Here is a 26,265-nt window from a genome sequence, read left to right as displayed (position 1 = left end):
TTCCGTAACATCTTGTATTAAGGTGAATTTTTGTTTTTCTTTACTTAGTTTTTCTTTCAGTTTCATTATACAGAGTTATTCTCATTTGAGTCAGCAGTTTTTTCAATTTCCATTTAGCTGTTTGTTTCTACAGAACATATAGAAAGAAGACATCAAAGAAAATAGTACAAAATTAAATCAATACAAAAGTTGAAAAATATCCTGAAAATAATAGATGTATGAAAAGATAAATACATGAATAAAAAATTATATATTAATAATAAGAAATTAAAAAGAAGGCAGGGGGGGTGCGAATTAAGGTGAATTTTGTACAGCAGCCTATAGAGTAAACATTTCAATCCTTCCCCTGTTGACCTAATTCACTTTGGTAAGTCCAGCTTGTGTGTGTGTGTGTGTGTGTGTGTGTGTGTGTGTGTGTGTGTGTGTGTGTGTGTGTGTGTGTGTGTGTGTGTGTGTGTGTGTGTGTGTGTGGTGTGTGTGTGTGTGTGTGTGTGTGTGTGTGTGTGTGTGTGTGTGTGTGTGTGTGTGTGTGTGTGTGTGTAGTGTGTGTGTGTGTGTGTGTGTGTGTGTGTGTGTGTGTGTGTGTGTGTGTGTGTGTGTGTGTGTGTGTGTGTGATGTGGTGTGTGTGTGTGTGTGTGTGTGTGTGTGTGGTGTGTGTGGGTGTGTGTGTGTGGGTGTGTGTGTGGTGTGTGTGTGTGTGTGTGTGTCACCAGGTTCCCTCTGGGCTGAGAGGCCAGGCCCATCTGAAGGTGTGGGGGAACCGTCACCTGACGGAGGGAGGCTACATCTTCCACAACTACACCACCGTCACCGTGGAGAGCAAGGGCACAGCTGTCTTCATCCAGACCGACAAGCCCGTCTACAAACCCAAACATAAAGGTTCCCTCATGCTGCACCTGCTACTTAATCACCTAATCACTGCACAGAAATGCAGAAAGACGAGGCTCGTTTTGCCATAAAATCTAACTTTCTGTTGATTAAAATCAGCTTAAAGATGGCGTCATGTTGAAACTGAAGTACAAAGATGGAAATACGTACTTTGATCCTGATGTATTGCGTGTTTGGATTACGATATAGTGATTGGACACATATTGATATGATACAAACAGAAAATAGTTCATATGCATTAATGCTTTTAAGTCAAAAAGATGCAAACCTTCTATATTTTACAACAATGTTTTTTCCCCTGCCTTTAGTGTTCATCAATGTCTACACAGTCACCCCCGACCTGAGGCCAGTGAATGACAAGGTAATTCAAAATGAGCGTCACGTTAAAGCAAATACAAAAGCAACAAATGCATCTAATAACATCGACTCCTTTGTTTACTTCCATAACATAGTGACATCACTATGTAACACTCTCGCTTGTACTGGCTAGCTTTCAACACAGTGTACTTGATAGGCTAAGGGGCGGGATATCTCTAAGCGGACCAAGAGCCAACCAATCAGAGCAGACTGGGCTCTGGTTTCAGACAGAGGGTGAAAAGAGGTGCTGCAGCACAGGCAGTATGATAAATGAATATTAAAGCATTTAAAGATGTCACAATAGAAGGACAAAATACAAATATGAACCTGAAAATGGGCATCATAGGGCCCCTTTAATTAATATGGTAATGGTTAAATATGTATGGCAAAACATTTCCTGATCTATCTTTACATTATACAACTGATACATCAATTTTTTTACCATGTCACTTTTGGCAATAGAACAAAAACATTAGGAGGGGAAACCTGGTCTGCCATGAGTTCAGAGAAATGTACAGTTACCTGTTTTCATGAGTGGAGCGAGAGTCATTTCTGTTGGAATGTGAGAAATGGCTCCAAATATACTGTGCAGCTGTGCAGACAGACGCTTTATTGATGTTTGCAGCTATAAAGGTCCGCTGCTGGTACGGGGCAATCCTCACTTTCACAGATGGATGATTGTTGGATAAGGAGTGAGCGGGGGGGGGGGGGGGGGGGGGGCGTCGGGAGGAGGTTTAGGATCCTCTCCAGGATTTACAGTTTGTATCTGTTTCATAACGTCTTGTTTTTGTCTTTCTCTCTCCTTGTTTCTTTTTTTGCAGATTGAGGCGTATGTCTTGGTGAGTGGAGGCTGGCGGGACCACCCAGGGGACGGTGGCAATTTAAGTTCCCAGCCTGTGCTGAGATTACAGAGCAGGAGTCAGAGCAGCTCACCTAGATAACAGGGTGCTCTTTGGAACAGTGCGAGGATAAACAACATGAAAGGAAGCGCTTCTTCTCTCGGCTCTTGGTTTTGTCTTTATCAGACACACACGCACACGCACACGCACACGCACACACACACACTTCTCCCTCTCTCGCAATTTCTGGCCGTACTTATTTATTGTCTCTCTTTCCAGATCTGGATTTTTTTGTAGGGCAAATTCATGATTTATATCCAGTGCCGAGCACATCGATATTTATTTGTAACATTTCTTACCTGCAGCTTAAGAATCCACTGAGGAAAAGTTGTAGAAGTATTTTTGAAAGGTCTTGGGGTCAAGTTCAGTTCAAAGACTCATGTAGTTCCATGCTTTTTAATGTGAAATGAGTCATCTTAACGCTGGTTTCTTAACTCTTATTTGTTTTGTTAGGATCCAAGAGGATCCAGGATGGTCCAGTGGAAAAGTCTGAAGTCTGTCTGCTGTGGTGAGCCACATCTTCTATAATGTATTTACACCATCATTATCCCAAGGTCAGAGATTCAAATTGCATTGCAGTGGTTATACGGCTAATGTTTTTACTGAAGGAATACATTTTGGACATGCATAAAAAAGACGGAGAAAACTCTTGGCATATCAGAAGGGTCTACTGTGGTACGTTTATGGTTTTTCAAGCATTCAGGCATTGAAGGAGTTAACTGCATTTCTCTGTCTCACAGGCGTTGTGAACATGAGCTTCCCTCTGTCGGACCAGCCTGTGTTTGGAGAGTGGTTTATCTTTGTGGAGGTGCAAGGCCACACCTATAACAAGTCCTTTGAAGTGCAGAAATACGGTGAGACCCTGCATGCAGCAGAGAGCAAAACAGTCAGTAGCTTTGTTTATCAAGAGTAGAGTAAAATAAAATGTAGTTATTTCTTGTGTTTTTATTTCATATTTCTGTGGAGTACATACAACTTGAAAAGCTCCATTTAGAGTTTCAGTGTTGAATTTCACATTATTCTGATACACATTTTTAAAAACTAGAAGACACTGTACATTGAGTGTTGTTATTCGGTGAAGAAAGCCACAAGCACAAGACATAATAATTCAAAACACACCAAAAAGTAAAATATGTTAGTGTATTAATATTCTGTGCTTCCCTCACAGTGATGCCCAAGTTTGAGTTGATGATCGATCCTCCAAACTACATCCGTGATCTGAGCTCATGTGAGCAGGCGACTGTCAGAGCCAAGTAAGTCACACATACATTAATCAAAGTTATGCAATATACAGTATCTAACTAGGGCTGGGGAATATGGCCCAAATCTCCGATCACAATATAGGGTTAATAAACTACTATATGACTAAATAAATAGGCTATGATTGTAAAGCCTATATTTGTATAATCCTTTGTGAATAAAAACACAAGACCAACTTTACACTGACATTTTACTGTAAAAACAACTGCAATTTTCACATGATATTCCCTCTGAGGAATTAAAGTTAGCATGTGCAAAGTTATAAATTAAGACCATGTATCATGATATCTCAAAAGATGTTTTGTATTACAATATGATTCCAAAGTAAGAAGATAAATTATCCCATTGCTTTATCGCCTAGCCCCACATCAAACAAAAGTGCCTCTCTTTGTTTTTGAGAGGAATTTCATGATGCTATTAAATTGTTTTTTGATTCAACGACTTTGACCAATGAGCTGCCTTGTAGATGTAAAGTTCTTACATGGTCTGTGTTTGATGTCGTTCAGGTATACGTTTGGGAAACCAGTGACAGGGAAGTTGACAGTGAACATGACGGTGAACGGAGTGGGCTACTACCGGCATGAGATGGGCCATCCTGTGATCAAAAACATGGAGGTCAGTTCATTTATTCCCTTTTCAACAGCTATCCTAATACTCTGTGTGGATGCTGCTGTTTATGAAGTTCATAACACACTCAAGGCTGGTGTTGAAATAAGATTGTTGATTGTGTCTGAATTGTTAGTTGGAGCTGAATTTGGTTAATACTATTATTATCATACAGTCAATTCTACATAATTATAATTATTATGGGCGAGCCGTAGCCCAGCCACTAGAATTATGTTCCACACATTCACAACTCCTCTTCCTCTCCGTAGATCAAAGGCTCTGCTAACTTCAGCCTGTGTGTGAAAGACATGATGCCCGTGGATGTGGCCGACCACTTCAGGGGAACTGTGAGCATCTGGGCGTCAGTGACCAGCGTGGATGGGAGCCGGCAAACCACATTTGACGATTCAACACCCGTCCATAAACAGCTGATCGACATCAAATACTCCAAGGACACGCGCAAACAGTTCAAGCCTGGTCTGCCCTACAAAGGGAAGGTGAGACTGTGGACACACCACTACTGTATGTGGGAAAAAGGCCATTTAAAGGGCTTTACAGGAGCAAGGGTTAACATAGGTAAACATTGAAATTACAATTAAAAGACAATCATTTTCAAAAGTAACTTGTAAATAAACCAAAAGAAAGCAACAAAATATGTTCAAGAAAGTCAGAGTAAACAATAATGTTAACCTGCATGTTGAAGACAATAACAACACAAAAGAAGTTAAAGATTAGAAAGTAAATGCAACACATACAAAAGCATACAAATAAATAGTTACAGGTTCAAAATAAGGTTTTTACTATTAGTTTATTTTAAAAGGACAGTACACATAAATACACATGCCGTGAATGAGTCAGCCACATTTTTCCTTTGTAGTCCCCGAAGTTATGTTATTTATTGGAAGCCGGATTAACAAACAATCTTTAAACCCTGGTTTGAATGAACCTTAGATATTAAGGAAGCATTCTCCACAGTTGGAAAGCATAAAAAACGAAAAGCTGCTTCACCTCACTTCGGTTTCCTGGGGATGCTTTATAGAGTGAATCAAAGATTTAAAGGCTATTACAGGTTTATTGTTACCCTGTTGTTCTCTTTTTATATTTTCTAACTCACTATTTGTTAACTCTCTCCCTGGAGATCGAGGTAACCTACCCTGATGGGAGTCCTGCAGATGGGGTGAGGGTGCGTGTGAAGGCGGAGCTGACCCCCAAAGACAACGTGTACACCAGCGAGCTGACCTCCAAGGACGGCCAGGCCTCCTTTGAGATCCCCTCCATCCCCACCGCGGCCCAGTACGTCTGGCTGGAGGTCAGTGGTGGTAGTTTCTAATGTTAGGCGATATAAACTGGGCAGAGTGAGAATGTCATTTAAAGCAGAACTTTTGCTTTTGTTTGGAATAGACCAAGGTGACGTCCATTGATGGTAAGACAGTGGGAGACCAGTACCTGCCCAGCTACCTGTCCATCAGCAGCTGGTACTCTCCCAGCAGGTGTCACATCCAGATCCAGAGCCCCGGAGCCCCCCTCAAGGTCAGTGATGGGGTCTTTTCAGAATAAATTGCCTTGTGACTGTGGATTGTATTCTTCAGCATCAACGTTTTTGCTGTGCCTCATTTTTGACCATTTTATGAAGACATCATAAAACACATTTAGGTCTCCCGTACCTTTACCGCTCATGTTAAGTTTGTGATATTTAAGATTCTTTTTTCAATATTCAAGGTTTTGTTGTCATGTGCACATTAGCTACAGTGTAGATATGGCAATGAACAACGCAAGTCACAGGCTCTTCCAACAGTGCAACGTGAATATATATAGGACATATAGTTTTGCTTACTGCAGTTTGCTTACTGCACATATTTTATATTTTATTGCATTCTATTTCAATGCAAATTACTGCTTTATATTATAAATTATTATATTATTTTGTCTTATTTTTTTGTATGTTATTATAGTGTTCTTAAAATAGTTTGCTATCTGTGTTTTTAAAATTGTTGTTTTACTTTTATGTATGAACCACGACACCAAGTCAAATTCCTCGTACATGTCAACCTACCTGGTAACAAACCTGTTTCTGACATAAAACAGATAAAACAGATAAAACTGATAACGGATATAAAGTGATAACAGGGGGTAAACCATAAAATATTAGGTCTAAACAAAACAAAATATGTATTACATCATAATTCCACAGTGTCTTCATTCCTTGATGATCCAGCATGTTTGCATCGTTGTGTGTTTACAGGTTGGCCAAGAAGCAGAAGTGGCTTTCAAGTCCACGTGTCCCTGTAACTTCACCCTGCACTACGAGGTGGCGTCCAGAGGGAACATCGTCCTGTCGGGACAGCAAGCCGCCAACCTGACCGCCTCGCACCGAGGGAAACGGGCCACTGTCACCTTCGACAAAAACATCCACACCACCCAGCTGCCTCCATCTGCCTCTGGTGAGATGTTTATCCAGAATACAGATATATATATTGGAAGTTAAAGGTCACCTATTGTGCAAAATCCACTTGTTCATGTCTCTTCTACATCAACATGTGTCCCCTCTGTGTAAAGAGATTCTGAAAGTTTCAGGAAGAAAGATTCTCTCACTTTTTGTCCTGATCCATTTATATAAAAACCTGTCTGAAAATGAGCTGATCAGATTTTGTCAACTTTATGATGTCATAACGATGTTTTGGCTTGTGTAACCATTAGCCAATCACCAACCAAGGTAACCCCCCCCCACACCTTATCACATGAATCTCCTCCTAGAGCACCATTGTGTTCTTTGTAACCAAATATCTCTCAGAGGGGCGTGGGGAGGGGCTCCTTATTTTCATCTAAAGTAACAGACAGAGAATCAGCACTTTTGAAACAGGGCTGAAACAGAGGGGATTATGGGATGCTGCAATGATCTGTCTGGTGTTTGGAGCCAAACACTTCAGAGACATGTTTGTATATATCTGAGACCTATAATATATTGAGGAAAAACAGTATAATAGGGGACCTTTAAGACTTACTTCTTCCACTTCACTTGTCCCTCTTCCAGGTGCTGCAGGCTCCTCCCCCTCCCAGGCGGAGATGGACAGCTGTGTGTCGTATCTGCGTTTCCCCGTCAGCCACAGCATGGCTCCGCTCAGCCGTCTGCTGGTGTACTACGTGAGGGAGAACGGTGAAGGTGTAACAGACAGTCTGCAAATCCCCATCGAGCCCGACTTTGAAAACAAGGTTTGAATTATCCAGAAATATACGGCATATGATAAACGTTTAAATAGCCTTGCATTTTGAATTCACAGGTATTTACATTTTTGGATTATTAAAAGATTGACATTTTATTACAAGGCTAATGAGCTTGTCCAATAGTCATGTCATTACGATCAGAAATACTTTCACTCAGGCTTTGTAGCCAGAGAATCAAAATGAATAGGAAATCAAATGTTGCGTTTATTAACAATAACAATAACAACAACAACAACCTACTTCTAAGATGAAAAGGTTGCATTTTTTGCACATTTGACTTTAAAGATCAAACATAGGAACTGTAAATGTCTGACCCCTTTGCATTTTTTGAAGATCTGACCCACCTTGAAAAAGTATTATAAAAGCCTAATTCCATGCTTTCTCCCACCCATTTGTTAACTACAGACTTTATTATATTATAATATAAATAAGTGGCTTTATTGTTATATGATTTATATAAGCATTAATCACAACAACATGATATGAACAGAACCGACAAAATCCTCTTTTAAAAACTTTAATTCATATACCAGCAAAAGCATTTTTCTGTCAATCCCTTTTTTACTCTGTATTTACACACATTTAGGTAAGTTTGATTTGCCCAAACATTGATGTTGGATGTGAGTTTGTTATCATAAAATAGCTTTATTATGCAATTATAAATTAAAAACCTGGAAAAAGTCTGTTCACATGTTGGATGTGAGTGGAGGTATCCATGCAGCAGCTCTGTCCACAGTGATGTCTGTAAACAAACAGCTGTGTTGGCCGGGAGAGCTCCACAGTTCCTGCCTGCATTAGGTGGAGTTAACTCCCTGAAGTATTTACAGCTCCCTGGTATGCCATTACAACACTCTCCGTGAGTGTGTGTGTGTGTGTGTGAGTGTGTGTTGGAGGAGGGGTTCTGAGGGCATGATGAGACAGAGCACTGCGGACTGCAGGCAGATGAGTGGGGTCGTGACAGCGGAGGATGACAGGTTACAGAGTGGTGAAAGGAGGGCAGCGGAACCGATTAACGGGGCTAATTTGTGACTGCGCGCTGCTGAAAAATACTTTTGACGTGTGAAAGTTTACAGCCGACTCTCACCGTCCCTCCCCTCCTTCAGAGCCTGTAGTTTTCCACTCTCTGGCCTTATGTTTCCCACCACATCTGACAGTTTAACACTATAGGATGGAAATGTGTCTAATGTATAGGAAACACACATTCCTGCGTAGGAACTATCCTGCAACACTGCCAACTAGCGCTGAAGCATTTAGCGAGTTGATTAAGGAAAGAGATCAAGAGCAAATCAACAGCAACTTTAAGAATGTGTTTTTTAATTCATGCCATTTATCAGAATTAAAATCTAATTCTATTGGAATCCGGATTTGAGGGGATTTTTCTTGGTCCAAGTACGTAGGATCAGTCCTTTCGTCATCCCGTCGGTCTCCCCCTGTCAATGATGCATCTCAAATAAAACTCACTCTTCCAAAAAATACCTTTTATATAAATGTGTGGCTCCATCTTTCAAATGCAAGGATTTTATTTACAGAAAATAAAATGAATCAGCTGATTAATAAACAACTATCATAGTAAGTAGCATCTCTACTGCCAGATTAGGTAGATGAGAACAACTAAAAAAATCTTGTTTTTATAAATGCAGGCTATAGTCCATATAAAAGCTCATTCTGTGTTTAAAGTATTGTGCATTGAATTGTGTTGATTCGTTTGCAGGTTTCTGTTTCCCTGTCATCTAACGAGACTTTGCCCGGAGACCCTGTGACTCTGCGTGTCCGCGGAGAAAAAGGCTCCTGTGTGTGTGTGGCCACGGTGGATAAGAGCCTATATCTGTTAAAGCCTGACTTCCAGCTCAGTCCAGACAAGGTCAGTCCAACGTTTTCAGTGATATTTAACGATATTTAATTATGTCCACTTACAAAAAGCGAACCACTAATTCATCTGATGATAGAAGTCCATTTACACCCTGAGCCACAACCTCTCAAAGTGTTTCCCGTGTGCAGGTGTTCAAAGAGCTGGCAGATTTTGACGTCTCGGATGCCTTCGGGATTCCCAAAGATGACGGACACTTCTGGTGGCCCGGGCTGTCGTCACGGAGACGCAGACGCTCCTCTGTGTTCCCGTGGCACTGGGACATCACCAAGGACGCACGCTTTGCTTTCTCAGTGAGAATCACTCTTAGTTAAAGAGCATTTAGTGATGCCACCGGCATAACATTTGTTTTAAAAATAATTTGTGTTTTTTATTTATTTTTTTATCATGTATTTATTGATTTTTTACATTTATCACATTACACAAACATAACTGAACATTATCCCTTGTTAGACATATGGCAGATTACAAAATAATGCAAAAAAAAATAATAAATAAAATGTGTGCAGTTACTAGAAATCAGTTTAAAATACAGACCAAGAATATAATTACATTTGCAAAGTAATAAATTCAACAAAAATACAATAAAAGCACATCTACAAACAGAGCAGAGTACAGCCTACAATTCTCCAATTAGATTAGCCATATTCAACATATCCTTTTTGTGTGTGTTTTAATGTCTCTGTTTGTTTACCACAGGAAACCGGGCTGGTGGTAATGACAGACATGGTGAGTCTGAACCACCGGCAGAGTGGAGGCATGTACACGGACGAGGCCGTCCCCGCCTTCCAGCCGCACTCCTCCACCTTAGTGGCCGCCATGCACTCTCGACCCACAGCCAGGTAAACAACCTGCCGTAGAGAAGTCAACAAGTGAAGCCCCACTATAACTGTGATGTGTGAAAAGTGTTCTTGACTGGCATCTAAAAACGCTCCAGAAGTTTATACGTTTATATCTCAAAGTTAAAAGAAATAAGTACTTGGAATAATAAAAAAGCTTTGTTTTTATAGCACAGAAATTGCTTTAATTATCTGACAGACAACACAAGACAAACTGAAAGTTAAACATTTATTTTCAGTCAGAGGTTAAAACATATTGGCACACAAGCAGCATGTGTTTACATCCATGACTCCAAGAAGATACAATACGAAAGATAATAATAGAATAATTGTTTTTATATGTGAACAACGGATAACACTCTCAAAATAAGACAACATTATAAATACAATGCAATAATACAAAATACATTTAAAAAAAAATTTAAAACGACATTAAAAATAGAAAATCACAAAAATACTAACTAAAACAAGGAAAAATATATATATTTCAAAAATAATTGATAATCAAAGTTGACTAAATCTCATTGAAAATGAACAGAGAGTTAACTGTTTGATAATGTGTGTCACGAGCTAATGTATTTGTTGTTAAAGTAAAGGCTATTTAATAAATGAAGCCTACAATCTTTCTCAGCTTCCTCTGTCAGGGTGGTCCCTTTATGTGTCAGGCGGTCTCTCTAACTATGAAGGGTCCCTCTATTTGAATATATGACTTTTAAAATGCCTCTGATACTTATTCCAATCTCCCTAATTGTGAAAGACAGTCAAAACAAGTTATTGAAGAAAATCTACTGTGATCTTAGTCTGGACCACACACCGTTAATTAACATCTGCTTTTCTGAAAGAAAAATCATTTGAAAGAAAACTCATGTGAGAACAATAATTACTTAATGCTCCTAGAATTATATTAAAGTAATACTCATGTCAGTGTTTGTCATGCCGGGGTTGAACAAAGGTCTCTAAAATGAGTGATGTCACACAAAAGACATAAACATGACAAAATAAACGAGTTTGTTGTTGGTCCACATTCCTTAATGGCACGAACACTTCTCTTTTTAGTGATGAACAGTAAACACATGACGTTACTTAGAGATTGTCACTGTGGAATTCACAATGATACATTTTCCCATTATGGTGTTTTATTGTGAGCAGCTGAAACCTTTATTGATGTCAGCTTGTGTTTTGGTTGCAGAGCAGAGAAGCGAAGGCGTACATTTTTCCCAGAGACTTGGGTGTGGCACTGCCTCAACGTCAGGTATTTCAATCTTTTGTATACATATCTCAACTGGGTGTGAGTGTGAGTGTCTGGGTGTTACATGCATTTGGCAGATCAGATGCACCATCTTGAATACACTTATATGGGATTTAGTCACAATCTGGTGGTCCGAGTGGAGAGGAGCAAAAACCTAAAAGGATGAAACAGGAACCGAAAAGAAAAGGGAGTTCCGAAGAGACAAATCTAGATATAAGGCATTATTGTCGTAAACACATTGTCTTTATTATTTCTTATTTTTTTAAGATGCTTCCCTTCACACTGAGACCTGTCATAACAATAAGTCTAAAGCTGTCTTAAACAGTCAGAATTGTTTTAAACTTTTAATGAATTGTGAGATAAAAAAAGCATATTCGAAGGGAATTAGTTACATGGCACTTGACTATAATGGACTTAAAAGCCGTTATTTATTTTAAGTCTTGTACCAAATGAAATAACCTGATCTGCATGGCTTCAGAGCATAGAAAACCAAACTCGTTATAGCTAAGTGTGATTCTGTGAGCATAAAGTGGTTTGATAAATGTTTCTTTGTTTGTTTTAATTATTTTCATGTTCATGTTGCAAATGGAGCTGCTGTGATGCATGAAAAACGTTATACTTTACCTGACAATCAAGTTTTATCGTATCGTAATGCTTCATATCGTATTGTATCACATGGTAATGTATCGTATCGTAAAGTTTCGTAATGTATCATATGGTAGTGTATCATAATGTATCATATGGTAGTGTATCGTAATGTATCATATGGTAATGTGTCGTATCGTATCGTAATGTATCGTATGGTAATGTGTCGTATGGTAATGTGTCGTATCGTATGGTAACGTGTCGTATGGTAACGTGTCGTATGGTAACGTGTCGTATCGTATGGTAATGTAGCGTATGGTAAGGTATCGTATGGTAACGTGTCGTATGGTAACGTGTCGTATCGTATGGTAATGTGTCGTATGGTAATGTGTCGTATGGTAGTGTATTGTAATGTTTCGTAATGTATCATATGGTAATGTATCGTATCGTATCGTATGGTAACGTGTCGTATGGTAACGTGTCGTATGGTAATGTTTCATATCGTAATGTTTCATATCGTAATGTTTCATATCGTATCGTAATCTATCGTTTTGTATCATGTCTTATCGTTTCGTAGCTAATCGTAAGAAAAATACGAAATGAGAGGGGGAAGGTGGTAGAGAAGATTGGGAGTTGGGGTTAAAAACCAGCGAGTGAAGATGGGAGATTTGAGAGAGGAAAGGTCCCGTATTTTCCCCCCTCTGGGTGTGAATGTGCCTCATTTAAACTGGGCGATCTTGGAACGGACTGTCACTAAACAGCTCTGTCCATTCATTTTCAGCCAATGTAAATTAACTGCCCATAGATTTCCATATGCTTGATTCCTTTGGATGGGACTTCAGTTCTGCCTAATTTCCTGCAAACTCCAAAGCTCTGATTTCCCTTTAAAAGTCTATTAAAGTGGGTTTTGGGCAACTTTGATCAAAAGAAACAGCCTGCATGGAGTATTTCAACTTTTATGATATCCTGTGACCGTTTGCCAACACCAACATGAAATTTGCCATTAATGAGTCAGTCCATTTCATCCAGAGAAACAGATCCGGTCAACACCTGACTATCCCCCACCACTTATCCATTTGAGCGTGTTTACTGTACTTACATTGGTGCAGGTGTTGGTGTTGACACAGGTGTTACTCACATAAAAGTGATCTGCCGTCATCAAACACATCTTTGTAGTCTGCGCCTTGTTATTGCTTAATGAAAAGATGCTAAAACTATTTTCTCTCCAACTAAATTTGCCACTCAAGTTGTACATGTGTAACTCACAGCTCTGAGAGCGGGGAGGCCGAGCTAAGATTGGAGGTGCCGGACTCGATCACCACCTGGGTGACAGAAGCCATCGGCCTGTCGGAGGAGAAGGGGCTCGGTTTAGCAAAGAGAGCCGAGCTTCGGACCTTCAAGCCCTTCTTCGTTGACTTCACCTTGCCCTACAGTTTAATCAGAGGGGAGCAGACCAAAGTTCCCCTCACCGTCTACAACTATCTACCATCCTGTGCCGAGGTAAGAGGGTGAATGAGAGGTCAGATCAACAAGAAACAAGTTACCTTTAGACGCTGCAGCATGTGTGCATTAAGGCTCATCAGCAGTTGCCTTCACACAGTACTTATCTTACATTATTTATCTCAAATAACATACTGAAGTGGACATGGGTTCCACCTCTCAGGTCTACAGGGGTAGATATCAAAGTGCCATAATCATGTTTTAGCCCGTAACATACAAAACTGTGAGGCATTTTTCAAATGAAGGTTTAAAAGTTGGATTTTTAGGGTATTTGCAGGTTATGACAATTCTGAAAAAGGCTTTAGAAGGTATTAAAGTGCCTTAGATTTAATTGACAAAGATCTTCAAATTAATTTTAACATTTCAACTAAATGTTAGTTTTGAAATATGTTTTTATACGGATTGTTAAATGTGTAAAATATATAATAAGTAATTCTAGGTCATATTATCCCCATTGGCTTTTCATCATACTTTTATAATTTGAAAGGTTTGGTTGTGAAAGTGTTATTACATTGCCTTCTTACATGTGTGGTAAAGTGTGCATTAAGATGTTATTTGTTCATTGTTGGTCAAGCTCCTCACTGTCAAATGAAAAGATATCCCTGTTCACGTCATTAGTACCAGAGAAGACAAATTGAAAGTCTTCACCCTTCCTGAAAGGAAAATGGGAGTTAGCATCATAAAGATGAAATGGGAGGCTGTGGCGCAGTGGGTTAGTGCGTTGGTGTTCGGATCAGGGGAGCACAGGTTCAAGCCCCACTGCAGTCAGCATGTCGTTGTGTCCCTGGGCAAGACACTTCACCCCAAATTGCTCCTGTGGGGGATTGCCCACAGTATTGAGTAAGTAAGTCGCTTTGGATAAAAGTGTCTAACAAGTAACATGTAATGTAAAATGGGATGGCATGGGAAATGTACAAATCAAATGTGTCAGAAAAAGGGTTAAACTGCTAAAGAAACAAGTAACAACACAATGTTATGTCACTTCAAGCAAGTGGGAAGTCTTAGCAAGTAGATTTTCACAGTTTAAAAACATGCGTAGATGACATAGGCTGCCTCCTGAAGTGGGAAAGTGAAGTTAGTTGTTTCCTACAGCCCAATATTACAAACTTGTCGAAGGGCTTAACAATTTAAACCACAAAATAAATCCTCAGTTGTGAAAATGTGTTGTAGATCATAGCGGAGACACAGAGCCTCTACCAGGTGCTGGAAACCAACCTAAAAACACATGATGTGCCTCATCGGTGATGTCAAAACATTTTGATAATCAAAGCAAGGCTTGTTATGGAATGATTGTTGGTAGAGGTCTATTGGTTCTCACGGACTAAAAGATGAAGCCAAAGAAAGCGCAGGTGTTTTTTTAATGTGAAATTATGAGATTAGCTTGGAAGTATGTTGAAGGCTCTCTTTGTAGCCCTTTAAGCTCCGCCCTGGCCTTAAATGGGTCCATCCTGCGCTCCTCTCACATGACATCATGGTGTTTGCAGATGAGCCCGTTAAATGGCCTGTGCGTGTGCTGCCCTGATGTCATGTTAGGTGAATATACAAACCAGAGTAGCCCTTCCTTTGATGTCCGTCCCAGCAACATGTGATTCCTATATTTTCTGCTCAGTTATTTACGACTTGTGGCGTGTGGATAAAGAACAGTTAAAAGATCCCTCCGCATTACTGAGCCTCTGTGAAAATTGGACGATGAGTGAAACTTAATCCTTCAGGGAGCTCGAGAAGCATGAGTCAGACAGCATGGAAAATCCACAATGTGATTTAAAAATTCTCCCTCGCTTTCCGAGCTTTGAAGAGCACACGCTATATGAGGGAGGGGCGTGCCTGCAGAAATGATATCACTGTAGCTGTCAGAGGAGATCCATTACCTCTGATTTGTCTCCTCTCCTCTTTTCCCACAGGTCCATGTTAAAGTCTCCGTCCCAAAAGGCATAAAGTTTATCGGCCACCCTGGAAAGCACCACCTGACCAGGAAGAAGTGTGTTGCTCCTGGAGAGGCGACACCCACATCCATTGTGCTGTCTTTCACTGAACTGGGGTCTGCAAACATCACAGGTATTAGAGCCAAGTCATTTTTTTATAGCATATTTCACAAATCACTAATTTCTTTAAAGGAGCTTTACAATCTGTATAATTTAACAACCACCTAAAATGGTGGACACAATAAAACTTTAATGGGGATTAAATGGAAGAAAGCAGGTGCCATTGCATTTCTAATGATAACTAAATTGAAAAATAAATAAACAAAAATAATAGATATGAAACCTTTTATACCATGTGAACACATTTGAGAAATGTATTGTCTCCCGGCATGTATGTTCACTGTTAGTATAAAAGATCAAATGAACTGGTAGCAGTTTAATTACTGCAACAATTATATAGACTTTCCTTATCTTTCAATACATGAACAGAAAGGAGGCCTTTGTTCTTATCAACATTTTCATCAGTCATAAGATAATAGAACACAAAGACTCACACTTAAGACATTTGGAGAAAGACAGTACTAAAATAGAGACTTGACACAAAACAAAACAACCTTTATCTAAAGGTCTTATTCAAAGTTTAGAAGCCAATGAAAACAATGCAGATTAGATTGTGCTGCATAATGGACATTGCATAATTGGAGCTCTTAAGTGGCGCAGCACTTGAAAGAAATATCAGCCTTTCACCCGGATGTCGGTGCGCTCAGTGTGATGCCTCACAAAAAGGCAAGCCTTAAAGAGCCGAGGGGCCGAGCTGTGTGTGATCAGGTCCCCCACACACAGTTACAAACAGTTACAAACAGTCCCCTGCTCAACGCATGTGAGAACAAAGCAGGCCGGCAGTGGGGGGGCAGCCGGAGCTATGCTGTGACACTCAGTGGCATGTTGATGAGTTTGCAGGTCAATGGTGGTCAATGGGCCCCCCACGGCCCGCTCCTTGTCCCCTGGCCCCTTGTGTTTCCCTCTCAGTTCACACACACAAAGAGACGCCAGTGGCACGGGGCCACATTTCCAATGTCCTCCCAGGCAGGAGAACGTGGAGTCCTCTTACAGACATGTTGTCCTGTGTATCGTATGTTGATGTCCACACATGACGTAACAGATATGGCCTTGTTGTGGTATTAGTCATGTTTGACTTCACTTCAAATTCGGCAACACTATGATATACATTTTTCCGTTAAATTCCCCAATAAAGAGCAACTTGTATTTACTTTATACAGCCCGAGCATCAATGTCTAGATTAGCAAAGGTCAAAACAATGTCGCCAAGTATGATTTTTGATTTACGAATAATTTTTTATGTTTCACAAATCCATTGAAATGTTGCAGATTTTATGATACATAAATATTGGTTTATTGAAGCAACCCATACAGAGTGAGTGTTAGACTCTTTGTATGGGAGGAGCTTCAAGATCTCTTTGGCAAAGGTCCAAACTGTTTTCTCTTAGTATTCACAAAACGCTAAGAAATACTTTGTTTTGATAATAAGAAATAATTTGACTACAACTTCAAAGAAACTTGAGGCAGACAGATTTAAAGGGACGTTCTCAGCCCCAGGTCTACAGTTAGCATTTTAGATTGAACAAATACTACATATAGGGTGGAAAAAAGCCACGGGGAGTCACAATAGTTTGACCATTCTAAACAACCAATGGGATGATATTGTGATGTGATATTATTGAAATAAGGAAAGCTTATATCGTTGTTGTGCCGTCCCGATAGCCCGCGCCATCGCCTACAATGAACCGAGCTGCTGCGCTGATGGAATGCAGGCCGGCAAGACGAGTAATGATGTGGAAGATAGAAGAACTCCGATTGGTCTGGATTATGTTCGCAGGACCGTCCAAGTGGAGGTAAGAGAGCACATATTTGAGCTGGAGAAAACTTGCTTTATATGTTTTTAAATGATTGAATATAATGCAGAAATTGGGTTGAGATAATACGTTAAAAACCTTTATTATTAATTTTTCCCACTTTTTAACTTTCTTTGTCCTCCTTTAATCTCCTTGCAGCCAGAAGGCCTTCCCAGGGAATACACCTACAGTGTCTTCTTCTGTCCCAATGGTCAGTGTGGATGTATTTTCCTGATATTGTATAATTATTTTAACATGTCAGGAGACTAATGTAAGATCCTAGTTTGCCTGCTGTATAATCACGCTAAATACATTTCTTTAATTGATATATACGCATGAATTCAATACTAGTGCACTGTCACAGCTATAAGTACACAATACCTGTTTAAGTGCGTGAATGTCTTTACTTTCTCAGAGAGAATCCACATTTCCACCCCCAACAAGTATGAGTATCAGTATGTGAAAAAGCCGGCCAAGATGAACCAGTTCCAGGTGGCAGTGAAGACCCACAACGACGCCCACTTCGCCCTCTCCGCCAGCCCCCACGACAGTGCTGAGATGCTGGAGATCGTGCTGGGGGGAAGGCAGAACACTCGCTCCTGGATCTCGCTGGGGAAGATGGGCGAGCCTCTGATCTCTGCGGCCACACCGGGACTCCTCTCCTGGGACGAGTTCCGCAGCTTCTGGATCAGCTGGAAGGGAGGCGTGGTGCAGGTGAGGAGACCAAAGAGCTGGCATTTTGTCCTCCAACGAAACAATGAGAAACTTCAATCAATACAATACAGCTTTATTAACAAAACATACAACATATCACACAGCACAGCTCACACACCATAAAACAAATACAAGTAAAAAACAATAGCCAATGTAAATATTACAACACAATAAATAACTCCAACAAGAACTGAAACATAAAGCATTGTTTATCAATTATGAAGAAGTCCTTCTCCAGTACCGAGTGTCAGGGGTAGGGCTGGGCCAAAATCTACTATCAGTTGGTACATATCACAATGTAGCATGATTTCTTGTTATCAAATACATTAATATAGCATCAATTAAGTAAGCTTATAGTAAAACAGATCTTTGAGTTTGTCTAGTAGTCAAGTGTTTTATCAATATATTAAGAAATTATTGCAAAATGATTAAATATTTCCAGCTATACACAGACCATGTTTACACGCACGCACGCACACACACACACACGCACGCACGCATGCATGCACGCACGCACGCACGCATGCACGCACGCACGCACGCGCACACACACACACACACACACACACACACACACACACACACACAGCAAAATCAGATTAGGCAAGAGTTTGTTTAAAATACACTGGGGTTTCCCGTTAGCAGAGTTCTTGGCTGAAGGCACGAAGGAGTCATCACAATAAACTGAGTAATAATGTGAAGTGTATACAAATAAAAAATCTTCAAATGATAGTCCCTCAAACTATTTCACATTACATTTTTGGAGAATTTGAGAAATGATGTTATTGTGATTGTAATTTAGATAATCATTTGGTGTCATGAAATCTCACTAAATGATTATGAACGAATGTTGATCCCAATACTATTCCATCGAAAGATTAATTATCACAATACATGTTCGTCCAGGTCAGGGTTTGGATAAATAGCTGAATTATTGTAGTGTCATAGACTGGCAGCAATGAATTGACTGCTGATCATGTAAACAGATGAGAACATAGAGAGATAAAACCTCCTGCAGCAACAAGTGCAACAGATTTGTGTTTAGATCATAGGCGGATGCCACAAAGACACACAGAGGAGAGAGTGAAAAGGACCCAGCAGGCCATGTGGGTCTGTGTGTTAGGAGGACTGGCGCCACTTTTACTGGCATGGCTTCCTGTAAGGTCACGCTTAACGGGCCGATGTCAGTGAGGACACTCAGTGATCCATGGCACTCAGTGGCTGGCACAGCGTTATCCTCGCACCATTCACCAGAGGCGGCAGCTAAAAAGCCTGCGTATTACAACCCAACAGCAGTTCTTTTCCTGGGGACGATGGCATTTCGGGGTTGAATGAGCTGTGGGCCTTTTTAGTTTAATATGATTACGCAATGTAACTCTAGTAGAGGAAATGTGCTCTACATGGGTGTGTTTGTATGTTTGTGATGTGTGTGTGTGTGTGTGGGAGGTGGGTGACCAACACTTGGCAGAAGGACATTATTAGCATGAGGGGAGTCCAAAGAAAGCAGCAGTTACTTTTTAAAGTGGCTTCATAATGATTTCTCCTTGATATGTTTGTTCAGCCTGTGTGCTTTTCTCTCTGCAGGTGGGCCACGGTTTACATCCATCAAATGACTCGGTGATCCTGCAGTGGGTCGGCCAATTCCACGGACAGGTTTGACTCTTTTATGGCATTTTATATACTATTTGCATTTCATCTTTACAGATTCCTTTTTTAAAAGTAATTTGTTTGTCCATCCAGGTTCGTCACATTGGCTTCTCAACAGGCTGGGGGTCAGTCGGGGAGTTTAAGATCTGGAGGAAGGAAGACTCTGATGAGAACCACAATGAGGCCTTCACTCTGGGGGTCCCACACAACATGGTGCCCGGATCTGAGAAGGCCACAGCGTTTATGATTGGTAAACTTTTTTAATTGCATTACAATACATGAAGTACTACTACATGCTTACAGGAGAAATTAAGGGTTAACGGTTCAAAGGTTCAAAGGTTTTAATGTCATATAGACAGCTACAGTGTAAGCATCTTGCCCAACGAACCTTGATTAGTAGACACTAAATTCAACCCTGAGCCTTGTATTACCTTCATTACACTGCATCCTTTTAAAGCCTTAAAGCAGGGGTGTCAAACTCAAGGCCCGGGGGCCAAATCCGGCCCGCCACTTCATTTTATGTGGCCCCACAAGAGCTTGCAAAGAATATAATAAGTTTATTATAATGTTATGTGCCGCTTTACAGGAGAACGTTGCCCATAAACTACATGTCCCACAATGCATCTCATTTTGTGACATGCGCAATGAAGAGACTTGCAATTATTTGCCCTAGACTTCTGCGTTCAGACGTAGTTAATTATGAAGTTACCCTATCCGATAATAATCCAATGCAGAGGAAATATTGTAAATTTAAATTATACATTATTTTATATTTATTATGTATATTTATCTATGTATATTTATATAGTCTTAAAGTTACCACTGGCCCTTTGAGTGAAACCATAATTCTAATGTGGCCCGCGATGAAATTGAGTTTGACACCCCTGCCTTAAAGCCTTGGCTTATATCAGTAAAGCTTACATGCGTTTTATGTATTGTTTCTGTGTGCACGTGGATCAGGGGACGTGATGGGGCCGACTCTTAACAACCTGGACAAGCTGCTGCGGCTGCCCTTCGGCTGTGGGGAGCAGAACATGATCCACTTTGCCCCCAACGTCTTTGTTCTGAAGTACCTGCGGAAAACCCGGCAGCTCAGCGCTGACGTAGAGAACGAAGCCACCGACTACCTGCTCCAAGGTACAGAAACCAAACCTACTTCTGATTTTCATAACACATTGCACCCTTAGAATAAACTATGAATGCAAATGTACCGCAGTGGATTAAAGATGAGCTTGTCACTTCTTTTGTACTTCTTGTTCTATGACTTGTGCATGTTTGTGAAGTAAAGATATGGGTTACGTTTTTGTTCATTACTGTACTAACATTTCTCAAACACATTCCTCGAATCCTGCTGACCTACTTCCAATTAGTTGGCTAATTGTTAATTTAGCTCTCTGAGTGTAGCATGAATCCCATCAAGTCCAATCCCCTCTGGCCTGACTCTGACCAAGTGACTTAATGCTGAGCGTAATACAATGTTCTCTCATTTGTTGGAAAGTAGATTTTTTTCTGGAAACTACTGAAGCAAAGTTTTGCTTGGATAATGAACTGTGTTTGTGTAACCAAGGAGCCTTGGCAACATTTACTCCACTTCCTCTACTTTCTTCACTTACCCTTGCGAGACTTACTCGACAACTCCAACTAAACCTTTTCTAGCACGCCGCATCAGAGAAACTGTTAACAGTTGCAGTGGTAAGAGACGGTAAAACTAAGCATCTGCAGTCATGGAAATGTTCAGTTGGAGCTTGTCTTCATTTATCTTTGGAATTTCTCCCTTATTTTGAGGAACTATTCTTGCTCTCCCAGCAACTCTCTATTGCTCTTTCACCTCCAGGCTACCAGAGACAACTGACCTACAAGCGGCAGGATGGATCCTACAGCGCCTTCGGAGAGAGGGATTCCTCCGGCAGTATGTGGTAAGTCATTCTGAGGTGTAGCTGTGGAAGTTTACACTGCTCATACCAGCCAAGCTATGCTTAGCTGTACCCACATTCTTCAGCTTTAACTGGGACATATGTTGCCGGCCAAAGTAATGAAGTTTTTTTATCAGCGTCTCGGTACGCTGAGCTCAGATTTATCTATTCCTGTTGATGTGTTTAAATCTCTGGTTAGTTTTTTCTCCCAGTGTTTATTTCAGGTTTGCACTCCCTGTGGGCCGGCAGGCAGGCAGAACCATCTCAGGATATTTATAAAAGTGAAATCAATGCTCTCAATGGGGAGCTCCACTGCTGGTATTTGGAAGCCCACGCACAATGTGCATACCTCAGGTTGATTTATGAGCTGAGGTGGGTATTATGATATTTAATAGAGCTAGCGCTGTGAAACAGCAGGTTACATAAACGGCAGAGAATCTTAAACAAACAGCATAATTGGATCCCTGAGGTAGGCAAAGCTGTCGAGATGTATTTGCAGTTAATCAGGGTTCATATCCGTTGGACTGAGTGGCCCCCTGCTGCTTTGGCCCCTCAGACGATCTCTTTAATGCCACTATTGGAGACACTGTTACAAGTTGTCTGGAGCCACTTCACCAAATGGCTCTTTACCTTTTTTTTGACATTGCCTATAGCAAGCAGAGCATGCCTCTTAATGACCCACCACCTGTGTGTAATTGGTAACATTAAACTTCTATGGAAAGCTGTGTCTTCCTGTGATGACTGTGAGAGGATATGAGGATGTAACGAGCTGCGGTTTGGAGTTTTCCTTGGCACCTCAGGCAACAAGTGTGGGCACAGCTCAGATGGTGAACCTTCTGTAAACCTGCATCAGACACTTTATGAATCCATCAACAACATGTTTGCATCCAAAACAAGCCCGGCTTTTCGTTTTTAGTTCCAGAGTTCACGGGTAGAGCAGTGCATTTACGGCCTGCTTAAAAGCACCCGTAATGCAGTGTTAATGTATTCCAGCTTGTAAAAATGCATCTGAGTGGAAATTGACAGGATCTAATGAAAAGATTGAACTTAATGACAAGGGCTGGCAGTAATGTGTTGGCACTGCCCATCTCCGGTGCCAAGGCTGTTAACACTGCACACAGAGGGCTGAGAGTTCACCGCTTCAGAGTCAGGGCGACACTGACAAGGAGACATGGGGCTGATGGAGGTTTTGAACCCCTGGCTCCTTTTTATGTTGAGCTCAATAAAACTGACTGCTGTTTTGCTAATACAGACCAATATTGTGGTTGGGTGTGGGTTTGTGCAAACATTCACAGTTTCTTTATTGCCAAACTTTTCCTAAACTACATTTATTTCCTAACCACTGATCCCAGCTGTGGGCCTTTGAACTAAACATAACCTTACTATTAACTTTAACAAAGGAGACCAATAGAGGCGTTTCAGGCAGGAGAGGGAACAGGGATTTTAGCCTTTGCTGACCATTTACATGCACACAAACCTTTATAACACACTACAGGAAAGGGACAACTCTTTAAAAGAACCTGTTTGGGTTGTGTAATGTTCTTTCCATCTTTAAACTTAATCTCAATACAGACAACATCCCAGCCCCCTGCTGTTATTTGTTATCCTCAACTCTCTCACAAACCTACAGTACTTACAAATATGTTTTATTTATACAGGAGGCCCCCAAAGTGTCCATATTTTCTATTTAAGCTAAGAGAGGAAGCCTGAGTTGCAGCATTACTAAATAAGTGTGTTTTACGAACGTGTCAAAGGTGGACTCCCTCCTTCTATAATTATTATATTATTTTTTCATTTTCTCTGACAGTCTCAGTGCTTGGCTGTACATGTTGAGACTGGCATGGCATTTGTGTCTGCCCAAAGACTGATCTGACAGTGTTAGTGGGGTTGGGGGGCTGAATACCAGAGATTGTGAGAACTGATATCTGCTGGTGTATTAACCTTCTGTAATATCTGTTTCCAGTCCTGTGCCAAAAAGACAAGCCAATGTTTCTCTCTTTCCTATGATGTAGTTTGGCTTCATTGCGTAGGTATCTAATGTGAAAATAAAGCCATCTATTGTCAATATGTACGATCAAAAAACAAAAGGGAATGTTGTCTTGTCACAGAGCTATCATCCACAGACAGCCTGCAAAAGTAATCCTTAGAAAACAATTATAAAAATAGACCTATCCTTAAAATGGTAATAGAGCGTTGATCATCCACAGGCAGACACTTAATAATAATAATAATAATAATAAATTCGATTTATAAAGCACCTTTCATTGCTAACAGCAATCCCAAGGTGCTACAGGAGGCATAACAGTTTACTAGTGTCTTTACTTAGTTTAGTTTGGTTGCAAAAGTATCAGCAGCAGCTCCTGATCCATCATTTCAGCTTCATTAGCCCCAAGGCAGCTCTTCCTAAAGGTGTGTTCAGATCAAACGTGAAGCAGATTTTTGCCTCCCATTAGTTGTCCAAATACTGCTGCAGGGTTGTTTTCTGGAGTATTTAACAAGTTGTGAATATTCACCCTTTATAGCCAATGGTAGCACTTCCTCCCTCAACCATACATAGATACCACATAGCTTGGTAGTTTAATAATACATTACATCTATTAACGTGTCGTGATTTTGTCTGTAAGCGCACTGGTGGTCTTGACACACTTCAACCCTAACCCTAACTCTAAGTTAAAATAAAAGACCTATGAATGCTTTTAAAATTGACACACACAACACAACTTCTCAATATATGAAAGCACAAAACACTTAAAGGTGGGGTATGTCATTTTGGAGAAACCAGCTCGAGTGCACTAAAATTTGAAAGAACACAACCGGAAAAAATCTGCCACTTCCTTACAGAGTCCCTCCTCCAACACACATGAACGCTCACATGACCAATGAGGGCACGAGATAAGTTTGTGCACGAGATGGAAGGCTGACAGGCAGGTAGGCCATCCAGTTATTTTAGCTGGGCCGGCTCAGATGATTGGTCGCTTTTTACAGTACCACGGCTTCCATTTTTTCCATTTTTTAATGTATTTATTGTCAAAGCATTTAATATATTCATTGCTATCGGGATGTTAAGAGCATTCCATGGAATATAACAAAAAGTGTTTCTGAAATAAATTACATACCCCTCCTTTAAAGGAGTAGGGTAGCAAATTCTCAAAAAGTCCTACTCGTAACATCCCTATTTTAAACCTAGGCTCCATCATTTAACACACACAACTACAGTATAATGTCTTATGGTGAGATTTAGACACACCCTTGAAGTATTGAGCTGGATAAGAGTAGCTCAGAGAGGGAAACTCAAAAACAGGAGGACGTATAAGTGAGTGGGAGAATTGGGAGAGGGTAGGAAGTGATCTAGTGCTTCTTTCCTTCATTCCTAAACGAAATCCTATTTACACTCTCCATTACCTTTCCCTGGGGCCTGACATGTAAAGCCAGTGACACAATATCACTTAGCAAGATACAAATTCCTTAAGGCTTGCAGCTTTATTCCTAGTTTTGTCTTTAGGGATGCATAACATCCAGTAAAGGAAGATTTAGTGTTTCTCTTTATATGAGCAAAGTCTCTTTTTTCCTACTCATTGTTTATTTCCTCATCTCCATTTCTTGTTTTTTCTTTCTTTTCATGGTAAGCAGATTGCCTCATCCTATAAGTCGGTTGTTTTCAGGGGTGCTGTTAAGGAATGTCTCTCTGTCACTGAGGAGTTGTTGGCCCAAGCCTGCATCTTGGGATCACTACCGGGAGGTCTGTTGTTTATGGATGAGTGTGTGTTTATTAGCTCAGCCGTTGTCCCCTCAGGGCTGACCTTGGCCTTTTCTCCGTGGTTCCCCGGGTCCTTCTCCACCATGGCCAACTAAAACCACGGCTCGTAAACTGCACCTCCAGGCCGGCCAGCTGCGCAACCTTCGTCCCTGGGATTTGTGTTTTTGTATAAGTTGCGGAAAGCTTTTGGGACATATATGCAGAAATATATTTCAGATTTCTCAAGAGCGCAGCTGCCGCATTCTGTAGCGGTGATCAAACTCAAAAGTACCCCTCCTTGCTGATTTATTTTTTCCATTTCCTCAGCTCCATCTATACAAAGCAATAATTTATCTTTCTATCTTTGTTAAAAACATCCCTCCATCCACAGCCTTCTCCATCCTCCCCTGTTGACAGATTGAAAGAGTGTGACTGGTTGGAAGACTTCTCACTCTGTTGAAAAAGTGATTGCAGTCAGAACCTTGATCGTTTTTTGGGGGATTTGTCAGCAAAAAGTATCTTATGGCGCATTTCCACTACAGCGCGGAGCTCGCTTTAAGCGTGCCGAGCCGTGCGGGGCCTGTTTTTGATTGCGTTTCCACCTAGCGTAGTACCGGCTAACGGGTACTATTTCACAGTTTTTCTGGCCCCATAAAATCGAGGTTCTTTCCGGGCCAACAACCAGGCTGAGTCGGGCTGAGTATGCTAAACCATGAATTAATGCTTTGACAAGTCTGCAGACAGACGGCAGGCGAAAAACCTTTTAAAATACGTGTTTTCTAAATGGAGATTGGCTAAGCTAACGCAGTATATGCTCCGACCGTCCACACTCACAACAACGGCCTATACAGACATAAATAAAGCAGCAACTGTACTCGCCATGACACAGGCAGTCTGTGGTTTGTACTTGTTTAACTTTTGTCAAGTTTCTGAACAGATATGAGGAGCTGTGAGCTTGAGTGCTAACAGCTAACGGCTGATGTTGTTTTTCTGGGGTGCTCATTGAAGATGACGTCACGGCTCCGCCTACACTGCGTTACTATAGATACTACCCCAGTTCCTAAACTGTAATGGAAATGCGCCATAAAGTGAGCCAGTCCTAACAAGGCCTAACGAGGCCTAGCCATACCGAGCGAGGCCGAGCGAGG

At 40.8% G+C, this 26,265-nt stretch overlaps 1 protein-coding gene across 2 annotated transcripts in view; it reads left to right on the top strand.

The window, feature by feature from the left end:
• The window catches only part of cpamd8 (C3 and PZP like alpha-2-macroglobulin domain containing 8), a 52,453-nt gene that overhangs the window by 4,099 nt on the left and 22,089 nt on the right, over positions 1-26,265 (top strand). For both annotated transcript variants that reach the window (XM_034146304.1, XM_034146305.1), the window contains exons 4-28: positions 715-880; positions 1,198-1,250; positions 2,068-2,085; positions 2,599-2,653; positions 2,886-2,999; positions 3,314-3,398; positions 3,912-4,020; positions 4,281-4,508; positions 5,150-5,320; positions 5,413-5,541; positions 6,254-6,452; positions 7,043-7,221; positions 8,945-9,094; positions 9,232-9,393; positions 9,800-9,942; positions 11,129-11,191; positions 13,042-13,273; positions 15,175-15,328; positions 16,977-17,107; positions 17,267-17,318; positions 17,523-17,821; positions 19,406-19,474; positions 19,562-19,718; positions 20,429-20,605; positions 21,303-21,384. In XM_034146304.1, coding sequence (XP_034002195.1) covers positions 715-880; positions 1,198-1,250; positions 2,068-2,085; positions 2,599-2,653; positions 2,886-2,999; positions 3,314-3,398; positions 3,912-4,020; positions 4,281-4,508; positions 5,150-5,320; positions 5,413-5,541; positions 6,254-6,452; positions 7,043-7,221; positions 8,945-9,094; positions 9,232-9,393; positions 9,800-9,942; positions 11,129-11,191; positions 13,042-13,273; positions 15,175-15,328; positions 16,977-17,107; positions 17,267-17,318; positions 17,523-17,821; positions 19,406-19,474; positions 19,562-19,718; positions 20,429-20,605; positions 21,303-21,384 — 3,377 coding nt within the window. The remainder of the gene's footprint in view (positions 1-714; positions 881-1,197; positions 1,251-2,067; positions 2,086-2,598; positions 2,654-2,885; positions 3,000-3,313; positions 3,399-3,911; positions 4,021-4,280; positions 4,509-5,149; positions 5,321-5,412; positions 5,542-6,253; positions 6,453-7,042; positions 7,222-8,944; positions 9,095-9,231; positions 9,394-9,799; positions 9,943-11,128; positions 11,192-13,041; positions 13,274-15,174; positions 15,329-16,976; positions 17,108-17,266; positions 17,319-17,522; positions 17,822-19,405; positions 19,475-19,561; positions 19,719-20,428; positions 20,606-21,302; positions 21,385-26,265) is intronic.

This window comes from Trematomus bernacchii, unplaced genomic scaffold, assembly GCF_902827165.1.
Source record: "Trematomus bernacchii unplaced genomic scaffold, fTreBer1.1, whole genome shotgun sequence".
Taxonomy (NCBI): Eukaryota; Metazoa; Chordata; class Actinopteri; order Perciformes; family Nototheniidae; genus Trematomus; species Trematomus bernacchii.
The sequence above is the reverse complement of the archived record's forward strand: the minus strand, read 5'-3'. Positions and strand labels throughout refer to the sequence as shown.